The sequence below is a fragment of the Ambystoma mexicanum genome, chromosome 5q (genome assembly GCF_040938575.1).
Source record: "Ambystoma mexicanum isolate Mex_15411 chromosome 5q, UKY_AmexF1_1, whole genome shotgun sequence".
Classification (NCBI taxonomy): domain Eukaryota; kingdom Metazoa; phylum Chordata; class Amphibia; order Caudata; family Ambystomatidae; genus Ambystoma; species Ambystoma mexicanum.
In genome coordinates this window covers 1080692640-1080707561 of record NC_090933.1, presented here as the reverse complement: position 1 = coordinate 1080707561, position 14922 = coordinate 1080692640, and the positions used below count along the sequence as shown (strand labels likewise).

Sequence of the window (14922 nt, the reverse complement as noted above, 5' to 3'; positions counted from 1 at the left end):
ACAAGACTTGTCCTGCCGTTTTCTCTCGGATCAGCCAGTCAACCAGGTACAGAAATACATGGACCCCGGATCCCTGAGGTGAGCCGCAACTACTGCCACGAGTTTGGTGAAGACCCTTGACGCAGAGGTCAACCCAAAGGGAAGCACTTTGTACTGATAGTGCATGTCACCAATGAGGAACCTTAGGAACTTCCTGTGCATTTGGCGTATCGGCACATAGAAATAAGCATCCTGTAGGTTTATCGACACCAGCCAGTCCAGGAGTTCAAGAGTGTGGAGAATCTCTCTCAACGTCACCATCCTGAATCTGTCCTTCCTCATGAACTTGTTCAAGGCCCTGAGGTTCAGCTTGGGACATAGACCTCTCTTTTTCTTGGGCACCAGGAAGTAACGTGAATACCAACCCGACCCTCTCTGATCGGGGGGCACCTCTTCCATGGCACCCTTCGACTACAGGGCTCTCAGTTCTTCCTGGAGCTACTGTCCGTTGGATTGGGGGAGGTGGAGGTCTTTCTGGAGGCCTCCTTAGGAAAGGCAGACAATAACCCCACTAAATCAACTGCAGGGCCCAGGCGTCAGAAGTTATTTTCTGCCACTGGGGCCAATGCACTGCCAACTGTCCACCAAACTGTGCATAGTGGGAGGGGAAAATCAAAGCGGCTTAGAGGACGCGGCTGACCCTACCGCTGCTTGTTGGCCTCTAGAGTTCCCTCTGCTCCTTCCGGGACGCGAGAAGTGCCTCTGCCCTTTCCTGGCTTGCCGGAGCTGCACCTTCCTGCCATAGGGCACGTAACTTGTATAGGCTCTGCCCCTGGAGACAAAGCTGAAGGCAGGTTTGGCCAGCTGCCCCGCTAAGCCCGAGGATTTAGCCGCCAATTTGGACTCCTTGAATTTCTCCAAGGATTTGTCTGCTTTTTGCCCAAAAAGCATGCCACCTTCAAAAGGCATGTCCCGGGACCTGTTTTGGATATTGGGGAGAAGCCAGAAGTTTTAAAATGTGCTTGGTGTCTCATCACAACTGCTGAACCCATTGCTCTGCCAACACAGTCCCCTACGTCCAAGCCCGTTTGTATCGACTGTTTGGCTACCTCCTTCCCATCCTCCACCAGCTGTAAAAATCCATCCAGCATAGCACACTCAGCGACGTATTCAGCAGCATGTTCTACCGCCTTCCATAAACCAAACGAGTATTTGGTGAAACCATACGCCACATTAGTGGCTTTGAGCACCATGCTACCAGATGTTAACAAATTTCTGGCCAAAGCGTCACATTTTGTCCCTTCTCTATCCATAGGCAGATTAGAGGTGGATGCCACTGATCTGGTGGAAACAGTGGCAGCCTGTATAACCAACCCTTCTAGGGAAGGCTGTGTGCCGAGGAAAGAAGGATCTCCTCTTGCAGGCCTATACTTCCCTGTGAAATTGGCATTCACAGTGGGAATGGTACAAGGGTGGTGCCATAAGGAGGCTAAGGGGTCCACCATGGCTGAGTTGAAAGGCATAATGTGCTCAACTGTGGAACTCTCATCCAAAATATTGGTAAGGTCATTACCCTGAAGAGGCGCAGTGGACGCCCTCAACCCCAGGGTCTCGTCTACCCTGTGAATCAACTCCCTGAACTTCACACTAGTGAGGGTATAGGGCTGTTTTTGCTGTAACTCCAGGTCTGGAGAAGTATCCAGACCATTGGCATCATGTAAACCCTGAGCCAGAGACACTAAATCGGCTTGGTTATTAAAACAGTCGACGCCGCCGGCTCCCGTGTAAACGCGGTCAACCATGTCCTCAGGGTCATCGTGCTCCTCGACTCCAAAAATGGAATTCATGGAGTCTAAGAAACTCGATCTCGACAGTGTCACAAATGAACCATCTCCGACAGTTGGCGCAGAAGGCTTGAGGGTAGGCTTTGAAGCCGAAGCTTTCAATGCCGAGGGAACTTTCAGCACCAAGGGACGCTCGGGTAACAGATGGGCACCGGGAGCCTTCGGTCTCCTGGCAACTTACTCCCGATGGGAGCAACACCCGAAGAAGCTTTCGACGCCGATTATGTCGACTAAGTGGCTGGCTTGTGGTCAGGAGCACCAAGCGGCACTTAAGCCGCCAAAGCTCGCTGGTCGGGGGCAGGAGCTTCATCTACAGCTGCACGTCTTAAACATTTCTAACATAGGAGGTCTTAAAGCTCTCCCACTCTTCCCAAGTGGTCGGCCCTGCCGAGGGCTTACCTCGTCTGACGTCGAGCTGGACTTGAGACGATGGCAGTGGTGCCACTTCTTCTTCGGCAAGGAAGACTATGAGGAGTGGCTCCTGGAATGGGACCGTTTCTTGGTCTTCTTACAATGTCGTTCTTTCCCCTTATCGGGGGTGGGCTCCTCAGTCTCGGCCTCTGAGGACAGGATGAGTACCGCGCCAGAGACTTGGCAACAGTTCGGCCCAAAGCCAGTTTCCCGGCCCTCTCACGCAGGTATTTCGACTGCATCTTTTTCCACGACAGGCAGGCCTCCATGTCGTGACTAACACCCAGACATCATAGACAGACATCATGGGGGTCGGTCATACACATTTTGGCCCAGCAATCGCAAGGCAAAGTGGTGGAGTTTCTCAGCTTTACTCGACGATGTCCCTTGAGCAAGGACCTCCTCTGGAAGGAGTCACTGGGCCATCGCTGTCAAGCAGGAGAAGGAAACCAAGCATTGTTGGAAAGGCAGCATTAAAGGTCTGTCGTGGTGATCTCCTTGGTTGGCTGTTATGCCGGCTGTGGATGTCCCAGGAAGATGAAACTCACGTGGACCTCGATGAGGATTGGGGGGTGAGGAGGAGTTCTTTGGTTTCCGTCCATGACCTTCGGTGGCGACGGGTGCAGTGACAGAATTAGGTGTCAGTTTCAGTACTTCGCGGTTGGCCGCTGCTTGCTTCTTTGGTTCTGCAGCACGGATGACAGGATGGCTTCCGACGACTTGGATACAGGCACTGGACTTCTTTGCAGGCCACCACCAAGTTTGCACCTTTGGGAATCGTCGTTTGGTTCGGAATGGCAGGAAACCCACTGGCGGGTACTTCTCTGCAGATGGCCACACTGGACTTCCTCAGTGGTGGAAAAGTCGACAGATGTCGTGATTATTGTGTCACTTGTAGATTTCTTTAGTCGGTTGGAACTTGGCAAGCTTTGGGCATCGAGCAGCACTATGCCAGGGTACCCCCTCTTCTCGGCGATGCACCGTAATCTATGTTTCTTCTGATCACTGGCAGCCTCGGGACACATGACAATGCTTGTGAACATCTTGGGCTCAAGATGTCCGGCCACTCTTCTTCGGGGCCCACAAAAGGTACCTTTGCAGGATGGCAGGCACTCAGGACTGGCTTCCAGGACACTGCGCGGGGCTAACAGCAGTTGCACAATGTCGTCTCATAGCTACGGAAAGAGGTCACCGGTCTAGTTCTTCTCTTTGATCAGTCCTTGAATCAGCACAGCAACCTCTGGATTTCTTCTTTTTTATTTTTTACTTTTGTTTATTTGGTAAACTTAGCAGAGCACAGTAGGTTACATTTAGCCTTCAAAATAGGCACAGATGCATAAATACAACAATTTACAACTGATACCATATATGAGATGACTGGTGTGTATACATGACTTTTCTCGCGGGGGACTCTCAACATGTGGCTTTACCTTGTTTTTAAGTACAGTTACCCATTGGGAAAGTTTGGACAGGTAGGCTTGAAACTCTGACCACACATTGCAAGGGTGAGATGTGAGTGTTAGCGAATTGATATACATTCCTCGCAGTTCTGGGCCCAAGTTAGTGCAGCCAGCCAGGTTTTTATGTGTGGTGCGGTCTGTTTCCATCCCTGAAGTATGCATCTCTTGTCGATCATGCTGTTAGGGAGAATCCTCATAAATGGCTGATCACCCTTACCTAAGGAGTCCCTCAGCAGCTTTGCTGGATTTCTAGGGTTTATTTTTTTTCACCTGATAAGCGTGTGAACCAATTTCCCTCTCTTACATGTGTTTTGCTGTGTGTTTTCTACCATTTGTGTGATCTTGAGCTCTGGAGCCTCACCTACTCAATGAGCATCATTTTTATGTGTGTTACACAGCACCTTCAGTGCAGTGACACAGGGTTGTCTTTTAGACTTCCCACTGACTCCATTTTTCTGGGACTGACTACCGTCTCCCCGAAACATGTAAAGTTGCCATTAACTTTATGTAGTATCTTTAAACCACAGACCCAGTAGATCCCACCGTACATGGAGTATTGGAAAGGGTTAATTCTTATCCCTTTTTGTCTGTTTCTCTTGGAGCACTGTTTCACTCCCTTTTCAACAAGACTTGGCTGGTGGCAGTGGTAACTACCCTATTTTTCATACCACGGTTATCTTATATAACCATGGTATTGTTTTAGGCTATTATATTAGCCTCGAACATAAACCCGCTTGACCAAATATATTTTATTTCGGCTCCGGCTGGGTTTATCGCCATTTCTTTTTGTTAAAGTCTTTCTCGTGTTTTACTCTGCGTGCCAAACATGGTTTGGTCCCTTTGTTTGCCGTCTTTTCGCGGGCTTCTGCACATAAGCCCTCCTTAAGGCGCCTGAAAGTCTGGGTAGGCAGGATGTGAGGGCGGGGTCTTAGGACCCCTGCCATGGGTTCCCTTGGTAACCCAAGTTGCACTCCTGTTTGATTGGCTGGGTGACTGTCCTTGCCAGGACAGCCACCCTGCTGTGTGATTGACAGCAAGGCTGTGTGAATGGGGAAAAACTGCATAAAAAGCAGGTCTCTGGGACTGGAAAGGGAGAGTCGCCACTGGAACGAAAGAACCAACGAGGAGCTGACAGAAGAGAACCCCTACAATGACTGAACCGCCCGGTGAAGCTCTGCTGCAGGTCAGAATCTTTAGAATCCGACGACAGAGGAGATCCTCCAGGAAACTTCTTCCCTTGAGCTGGTGAGACCAATCAGGTCACCCAAACTTCAAGCCAGGACACCTCTTCTGGTTGAATTCACTGTACAGAGCTACAGTGGGCTGGATAGCCAGGAAGGTCGGACCCTGCTTGGGTGTTAAGGAGCGCACCTTTTATTCGTTGCTTTGCTCTGCTGCTGGTTTCTTCCCTGGGTAGTGCAGGACCCTCCAGTCTTCCTACCAGCTAGAACTTCCTCTCCGTTTTAAGGTACTGTGCAAATCCAGTTGTTTGTTTCATTCAACTGTGGTGAAAGTGTTTGAAATCTTTCTCCAAACCGAGGGCTTGTCCTTCTCTTCTCTTTGAACTAACTTTTCTGCCAACCAACCTCATCCGGAATCCGTGGCACGAACTTTACTACCCTGAACAGTGTGATCTTGAGCAAAAGACTTTTGACCCATTGCCTTTGGCCCTAAGCCTTTTTTTACCTGATTCTATCACTGTAGTTCCTCTTGCTCAATTGCCCCGAGTACTTACCTGTTGGTGTGGTTCAATTTCTATTAACTTTGTTTTTCCCTCCCTTTTAAATTACTGGAGTGCCATTTTGCTCCCACTTCATTTTGTGAGTTTAACTTGTCTGGAACGTATTGGGAGTGCTGTGGTATATTAAGAGTGCGATTTTTAAACTGCTTATAATAGTGTAATGTTATACAACTGAAGAGTGAAATTAATGTATATCCTTTTACTTGAAAACCTTGAGTCAGTGTTTGCCTGAATCATAGTAATTGCTGTCCTTTGTGTAACTATTTGATACTGCTCACTTACTCTTGAGATAGGTCTGGCTGCTCAGCCATCGCTACCACTTTAACTATGTAGTACGGGCTTGTACCAAAGGTGAATTTGTACTGTCACTTGTAGACTTAATTGTGTGTGGTGTTCCCAAAGGGTACTGCATATAATTCTGCCTAACACTGGTGTACAGCGATGAGGATCAAAGTATAGTAATTACACTTAGAGTGCTGCTATTACGTTGGACCCTCCTGAGTTACACTGCTGATTATTTAAGAAACATGTGTAAAGAAAGGAATCTCTGTGCCAAAGGCAAAAAGACTGAATTAATTGAAAAGTTGTTAAAGAATCAAAGTCTAGGAAGTGGGTCTGAAATACTGGACTCTCTAGCAAATGTGCAAAGTATTGAGGATGATAATATGTCTGTTAATGAGTTGGAAGAGGTAGATGTGTCTCTTAATGTAAGCCTCACAGCCCCCTTGCCTGCTCAGCAACCTCAACCCTTGTCCACTGGGACCCCAGAGGTCCTACACTCAGTCATGAATTCATTACTCTATGGAAAATGAGGCTTGAACTGGAATTCAAACGTTTAAATGCTCAAACTGAACACAAACACCAAGAACTTAAGCTCAGAGAAATGGAGTTGAATCATGAACTAGAAATGAAAATATTGTCTCTTGAAAATGCTTCTCTCTGAGTCTTCTAGGTCTTCCAGTCCTAAGAGACTATGTACGCCTAAAGAAATTGTGGATATGTATGAGGTTAAACTTGATATTTTGGATTGGTTGACAATGTTTGAATATAACCATAGTATTCAAGGTCTATACAGGGAATCAATTGCTTCCGGGGCTCTTCTCTAGGCTACCCACTGTTGCATCTGATGTTGTAATGGAGTTGGGGAGGAAGATAGGATGGATTATGAGTGTGTGAAGCTAGCTTTAATTGCTAGATTTGGGTAGACACCTTCCCAGTACCTTAAGGGGTTTAAGACCCTCAAAAAGCATGATGGTACCCCTTGGGCTACCTGGGTATGTGAGTGTTTGAAAAACTTAGATGGTTGGATTAAGGGTTACACAGTAAACACTTAGGAAGGAATGAGAAATCTTGTTATGTTGGAGTCTATTTTTGATGTCTGCTTTCCTGAGCTCAGACAGCACTTGGCTGATTCTAAGGAGATAGATCCAAAGAAGCTAGCTAAGGCTGCTGACTTGTGAGTTGCCAACAGGGTTACTCACAAGGATTCTGGGGCTACTCGGAAAAAGGATGAGGGGAAACAGCCAAAGAAAGATCACAAAGAGAATTCTAATACCTCCAATCCAAAAGAGGGCCACAAACAACAACATAAGGGTAAACCACAAGGGAAACCAAATCAGGCTAGTACACCATCTGGACCCAAACCAGATGGAGGTCAGCACAAACCCCCATTCATCAAAACATTTGGGAAATGTTACGTTTGTGGGTCAACTGTGAAAGGGGATCCCAGATGCAAGGGTAAACCTTCAGGGGTCCACACTGTCTCCTTAGCCTTCTCCCCAGAGGAAGAAGTACCTATGGCAAGTGGAAACTTTCACCTACTTGCTGCTGAACCCATGAGAGTCTCACCTAGTGTTACTTTAGTGTCCCTGAGCTTGTGGGAACAACAGAATTTAGATGTCTATAATTCCATCCCAGATAATACGAAAGAGTATTATAAAGATAGTGTTCGTGTGAATGGTCAGGAACCCCGTGCCATCAGAGACACTGGAGCCAGCATAACTGTGGTGGATGAATCATTTTTCAAGGTGGAGGATGTTGCTAAGGCACCCAAATGCCTCGCCAAGTTAGCTGGAGGCCCTGTGCAAATGCTTCCCCATTTACCAGCTCTCATCCAGTGTAATGATAGGACTGTAAAAATACCTGTTAGTGTGCAGAGTGAAGTGCCTGGGAGAGTCCTGTTGGGTTATGACCTGAAAACTGTTGGAGTTGTGTCAAGCACCCCCAGGCCTCCCAGCAAGAGGAAACAGGAGTTCACTAGGTCTGCAAGGGAGAGAACCATGAGAGGCTCTCCAGAGGAGTTGATAGAGGAAACTATCACTCCCACTCCACAGGAGTTGCTCACTGCTATTTCTAAGAAAACAGAGGCAAAGGGGAAACCCAAGACCGCCAGGAAAAAATCAGACAGCACCCCTGTGCTACCAACAAGGACATCCCCAAGATTGTCCAAAGTCACACCTGTGACTCCTATACCTTCTGAGGCAGAGTGTGAGGTGCAACCTTGTGTGGTTGAGCCAGTATCGGAAGAATCAGATGTGGAGGAAGACACTGGGCCTCATTACGACCCGGGCGGTAGGGATTACCGGTACCGGTAATCCCTTACCGCCCAATTCTGAGGTCCCTTTGCGGGTCCTCCCTTAACGGCTGGTTTTACCAGCCGTTAAGGACAGGACGCGCAAAGGGACTTTGGAGGTAATTACGGTACCGCAATTTGCGGTACCATAATTACCACCTTCCCCATTCCCATTGAGCCCTAGGGGGCTCAAATGGGAATGGGGAAGGGCCATGGTGAATGGGGAATTACCGCCCCCGCAAACCTTGGAATGGGGCGGTAATTCCGCCATTCACCATGGCGGAATCAGTAGTTTACCGGTGGCAACCATGGCGCAAATAGCGCCATGGTTACCGCCCGGGTCGTAATGAGGCCCACTGTTTAGTTGGAGATCTTGACCCTGTTGACCATCCTGAGCTGCAGTCTTTACTGGCAGAAGGTGGGCCGCAGTCAGATGTCTCGTGGTCGATGCCCAGGGACTATAAGCATAATCTGTGATGATCAGTAAGTGACATTTTACCACCAAAGCCCTTACAGCGTTTCGATGTTGACATTGCATCACATTTTTCAAATTTATCAGGAAATCAAAAGGTTTTCTGATATTTCCGTGCTGAGCATGTGAAAAAAGGAACTGAGGTCAAGGGGCACGTGTGCCACCTATTTATACAGACGCCGATGTCACTTCTGGACCCAAAATCGAGGAGAGTCAATGTCGCTCGACGCAGATGCTGCAGAGTGTTTCCTGGTGAACAAATCATTTTCGAAATTGTGCTGCTGTCACAGAATACATCTAAGATGAAGAATCAGTGGGAGGACACTATCTATTAGTAATACATTTTACTTGCCTGAAAATGTACCAGTCAGTAAGGAGAACGAATATTTTTAATCTGTAAAAAAATCCTTTTCCTTCCAACTTCCAAAATTATGGAGAGAAATACTCATACTTTACATTTGTAGAAGACATGTAATGTCAATAACAGGAATTGTGCTTTTCAGTGGAACTGTACTGAAATACTAACCTTTTTCATCTGAGGCATCACTTAGTTTCCGTTGGTGAATGTGTCGGGAGTATGGATTCAGCATAGTGACATAGCCGCAGAAATGTTGTAAGTCTACTGTCTCCCGTAACCGTCTCAAAGCTTGATGAACACCCATATTCACATTAGAAAAATCTACAACAAATGCGAAACGTTTAGATAATTTAACTTTCTTTTTCACTTTCCACTATGGTTGCCAATTTCAACAAAGGAATGAACTCTGTACATCAACAAAACTAACAATCAACTTAAAAACGTAATAGGGAGGTGGTGGGGTTAAGAGACTGACTTGGAAATCACTCTGGAAAATAACTACTTCTTAATGCCATATACTTTTTCATTCGGTAACCATTGAGTTCAAGGTGATATGTAACTTCAGGTTACAGAATCTGGATTAACTTCACCTGGCATAGCACTTTAAATGATCTCTTTAAAAAAATGAAAGTGGGAAACATTATAAGTGCAACTTGAGTACTTTAACAAATGAGATTAAAGTAATTTGTGATGCCAGGAGGGATGAAACTTAAGGTCTTGTATGATGTGAATGGCTACACTTTTCATTCTACAGTCCAATTTATTGCACTAGGGAATTCTAAAACATGGATATGGGGACAGAATTTCACTATGGGAGATTCTGCAATCTCATTTCATGGGACCCCCTACTCTCTTTGTATGCTTGGTTTTCCAATTGATTTTGGTGGTCTGAGGGACATCTGCTAAATTTCCCAGCTACTACATCCCCTTTTCACTCTTAAGAGTATATGTTCCTAGCCTGCCCATAAGGCTCCCAGAAACGGGGTTGCTTCTTAAGCACCCCTTTTGTGCCCTAGGGTGATTATATCACCTATAGTGGTTTCAGGGTCTAAACTGGTGACAGCTAATGTTTAGTTATGACTTTACAAGGTTTACAAGTTGATTTACTGCATTAGAAGCCCAATGTAGCTTTAAAGGTAGCCATTGGGGACTAAGGTCATACTTCTGGCCATTTTGTCTTTAGGGGATTCCTTTGTTCAAGGAAGGCCTAAATGGCAGATCTGCAGATGCAGGCTTTTTGTGAGCCAAACATGGCACCGTCTATAGTCGTCTGAACTGGTCTAGACAGGTTCCTGGCCCTGGCAGGCTGCTACAATTCCTGTGTTGGTGGGCCAGGGTGCTTGGGGGTTTTGGGGACAACCTGATTGTCTGGCCGATAAAAGATTTGTCACTCCTGCTGTTGTTCTGCTGCAGGGACTATTTTTGTTGGAGTGAAAACCCTGTTTGTCTGCTGCGCCACCGGGGTCTACCGTGTGCAGGTTCCTCCATCCTCCTGGAGCCATCTCCACTGCTGATTCCACTTGTGGATGATGGGTCCCACTCCTGTGAAGGACAATTCCTACTCTTTTGGACTGCTAGGGTCCTTGCTGGCTCAGAATTAAAGAGCCTGGGTGACATCTTGAGGGACCTCACATTTCATCCTGTGAAAAGAAGTGTTTACTAACCAGGTTGTTATGCTTTCCTCAAACAGCAATATCAGTAACCAACAGTAAGTACTTCTCTCTCTGGGTCCTCCGCTGCTACTGAATTATTTCAGTCTTAGTCCCAACAGAAGCCATGCTGGGCCTGGTCCTTTGTTTTTCAAACGAAGATCGTCTGTCGCCAGCTAACCACGGTGACTTTGCTGAATCCAATATTCCTCCTACCAGGGAAGTCTGAGGTCGCCTGCTCTGCAGAAGTCTTTTCCTTTCATGTCAAGGGTGCACAGCTGGTCAGTCCCTCAAAACCATAATACAGGTATTGCGACCTGCCAAAACTAAATCCTGCATCCAAAAACTACCTATGGTCTCGCTGCCCTTGGACCCATCTCGGGCGAGCCAAGCCCAGGAGTACCTTGGCCCAATGGATAACAGAACCCCTGAAGTGGTCCTGGGAAAATCAGAGTAAGCGAGGAAGGGGAGTAAGTTAACATACTTGTTTCATCCCCCTTCTTCCTACCGTAGGGTTATATGGGCGTAACGATCTGGCCCTATCGCTCCCTTGCCTGACTCAGATCGGTCGTGGTCTAGTCAAGAATCCCCTATGCCTTCTCTAGCATGGTGGGACTGGAAGAGATATTTACCTGAACTTTTCTAAACTTTTGCAACACTTAAAGGCATCCACTGGCACTGCTCAATCCAATAGCAAACTCATCTTAACAGTATGTCTTGTGCAATTGGTGACTCTAGGGTACTAGGCCTGAATATATCTCAGGGCTGGACTTTATTTAGGAATCTAATTCTGAGATTGTTCTCAAGTGTTTTGTATACATTTACTGCTTGATTAATTACCTGCATCTACTGGTGTTAAAGCAACTGTTTTTCTACCTTTTTACTTACTTAACCCTATACAGTTATTGTAGGTTTTGTGCATGATTATGCCGACTATTGCTTAACTGTCTTTAAGGTAAAGTATACGGGTTCAATCAGAAACCCTAATTGTGGGCATATATATGTATGTGAAAGGTGAGTGATAATACTTACCTGAAGGTTTTATTGCTTTGTGTGTATTTCAAAGACCTTGTAAATCATTGTATATTTGTGCAACTAGAATTATTGAAGCGATCTGTGTGTGTCTTGATGTAGCCGTAGAGCACTCTCACACCCCTCATGAATCTAAGTCTTGCCTTTCTGCTACCTACCTCGATTGGGTTTGGCTGGACTTCAGTGTTTTTCCTGCTCACCATAATAGCTTGGCCTTCCAAAAACCACCTGCATGGTTGAATATGGAAAATCATCTTAATAGTGGCGCCACCTTGGCAGCCTTAGAGTGCATAGAAGGGTCAGAACTGCAATCCACATATTGTGGTCCGCCCCCTGGCAGTCTAGGTATACCCTGTGTGCGACCGAGACAGATATTTGCCTACTGAAGTCTGAGCATGGCTTGAAGGTTGTATGTGATATTAACGTTGTAAAACACTTTTTTTTTTAAAGGTCATTGAGGAAAAGCAATCAAACATCGTTGACAGATAAAAGTAATGGCACTTTAAAAAATGTTCTTAAAACATTGTGGGAAAAAAATGAGTTGGAAAAATGGGACATCAAATATTGATTATTTTTAGAAGCCTTTGGGGAATTTGAAGTGCGAAATATACAGGCATTACCGAAAACTTGGAACTGAAAATGATGTAGAAATGTTTGACTGCCTGTTTACACAAGCGTGATAAGGACTGCAAAACTTCAGCCTGGGACAAGCCTGCTTTGGGAATTGAGGTTTACCAGCTCCGCGGCCCCTATATTTAGACACGTTTCAGAGGGTAAAAAAAGCTATTCTTCTACAAAATGTTGAATTTTAGGCAAGACTTTATTTTTCTGATTCACCCTGTGTTACTTTCAACAACTGTTCCATTCTCAGCACGTGGAGTTTGTACATCATATGGCGCAGCTAGCCTGCTTTCCCATTTCCCTCTCAAAAAGCCACACTCGAGTGGGCAAATTAGTCCAACAAAACTGGAATTGACATGGATCCGCCAAACATCTGTGGTTTTAGCCTAAAAAAAGGAAACCAAAATGTCGCCTCCAGAACTCCGACTGCCGAAAAGTCTGACTTTTTTTCCCAACCCATCTTACACCACATATATATGTGGAAGGGTGTATGGGATATGATACAAGTATGGGGGGGGCTTGCGGGGGTCTCTCACGCAGATTAATGTGTGATGGTGTAAAGGGGGTTGAAAAATAAGGTCAGCATTTTCGGCCGTCGGACTTTTAGGGGTCGCAGTAATGACATAGATCCTATTTTTAATGTCTAAGGATACGTTCACTGTTGATAAAGTCTACTTGCATTTTCAAGTCTGCCCTTGTTAACGACCTTACAGGTTCTTTCATTATTTTGCATGAATACACTAACCTTTTTTCACGTTCTAAACCTTTGCTGCTTTCCAGTAACCCCATCCGTTCTTGGAGCCCACTCATGTTAGCAATCAAAAGTTGCATATCTGCACTATCACAACATTTACACCGGAGAGAAGCTATCCTAACGCTTTGGAAAAGCGTACCTTAGTGGTTGAACTTGACCGTTCAATTTTACATTGTCAATGAAACTAGAATTCGGCAATCATTTCATTTGATGTTAAAACTCCTATGTATTTTTTGCCACTGTTTTTTCAACAATATTTTCGCTGGCTACCGGGTCAGATATGATGCAGTACGTAAAGTAGAAAACCCAAGTGGTGTTTCTGAAGTGTATGGAGTAGGTAGAGAAAGGGAACTGAGGTCGCGTGGTGCAGCGACTCTGTATATACTGGCCTAGACACGGCCAGCGTTGTGGCGTGTGCCAGGCAGAGACTATGCAGAGCTACATTGCACCACCTGGTGGCTTAAAAGTTTCCAAAGTCAACTGGCACTGGAGAGAGAATATCCAATATGAGGAATCAGTGGGAGGAAGGAACCCATTAGAAATGCTAACCTTATAATTGTCCATTTAAATTACTCAAGTCAACAACCCATATTGCTATTATCAAGATGTCCTAATTGCCTTACATACCTCTATAGGCGTTAGCTGCTGCTTGGGATAATCACTCCTCCCCAATTTAAGGCTATAATATTCTAATGCAATGGCCATGATGAAGAGCTTTATACATGTTCAATCCTAGTCTACAATTGATGCCTTAACACAGAAATGAAAGACCTAAACCATCCCACTATCGTTCAGAATCAACTTTATATTTAAACAAGTGTCTGATGAAGGTTTACACGTTTGAGGATTACTTCTTAAACGGAAATATAGAATTGACATCATAAAAAAAATTACCTCCTTGAAGTTCTGCTTCATCAAAGGGAAAAGGCACATGCACGGTTTCCCCCATACCATACAAGCCATGTCCCTGAATATCAAGAAATAGAAGTACAGTTTTAGGGAAATAAACTGGGGTCACCACAGCTGTGAATGAATGCAAATATAATATGCAGACATGATTGAGACGATTTAACATATGAAGTGACATACATTGTCAGGGCCATTCAAACCGAATAAAGATCAGGTATGTCTTAAGATATGCTTTCTTTCATACCACCTTTAAATTCTCATGTTCCCAAATGCCTGGGCTTCTTTCATGCAAACAATCGATCTGCATGTGAACTCACTAAATACATGCATACCTTCAATGTATGTATTTTGTTCAGATTACCATGTTAGCATAAATCATTTAAACGTTTCCAGGCACTGCCGAAAATTAAGCTGTTCGGACAGCCGCCTGCTGTATAGTCCTACGGGATGGTGGAGGTGGGAAAGAAAACCCAAGAATCTAAACATTTGCTTAATGCAGCTGTCTTTTCATCCACCTGTTTGGAATAACATGTCAAATTAATGCACCAGGACTAATCCCTAGCGCTATTAGACCAGCTTTCAATAAGTTTAGGATTAGCTCGTGCCTTTAGCATAGTGCAACATTGACAATAGTTTTTTAATGATGAAATTGTTTTGCAGTACTACTTGCAAATTAACAAGGGGGTCCTGGGAGTCCCTCTGCCAGACATTAGTCCTGGTTACGAGAGACTTACCCAGAGTCTTTAGCTCACTATCTTTCACAGAGAAGAAATATCACAAACATATCAGTCTTTGTCCTGCCCTGGGGCCGTCCAGCACCGAAATGCTAGGTAATTCTCCTCTGAACAAGAGTACCAACAGAAACCCCAGACACGTGTTTCGGTCTGGTTGGACCTCATCAGTAGGGTGGATCTGTGCCTCTCTAAGAATAGTGAGCAAGGGGTCCACGTCTGGAATCCCCTAGTAACTTAGGGTGAGACCCAAAATTACTTAAATATGCAAATTAACAAGGGGGTCCTGGGAGTCCAACCAGACCGAAACACGTGTCTGGGGTTTCTGTTGGTACTCTTGTTCAGAGGAGAATTGCCTAGCATTTCGGTGCTGGACTGCCCCAGGGCAG

General features: G+C 45.5%; 1 protein-coding gene across 1 annotated transcript in view; it reads right to left on the bottom strand.

Annotated features, from left to right (window-relative positions):
* Positions 1-14922, bottom strand: part of FAM91A1 (family with sequence similarity 91 member A1) — a 1180047-nt gene that overhangs the window by 279098 nt on the left and 886027 nt on the right. The window contains exons 19-20 of the mRNA XM_069621589.1: positions 13788-13860; positions 9006-9158 (exon numbers count right to left, since the gene is read on the bottom strand). Coding sequence (XP_069477690.1) covers positions 9006-9158; positions 13788-13860 — 226 coding nt within the window. The remainder of the gene's footprint in view (positions 1-9005; positions 9159-13787; positions 13861-14922) is intronic.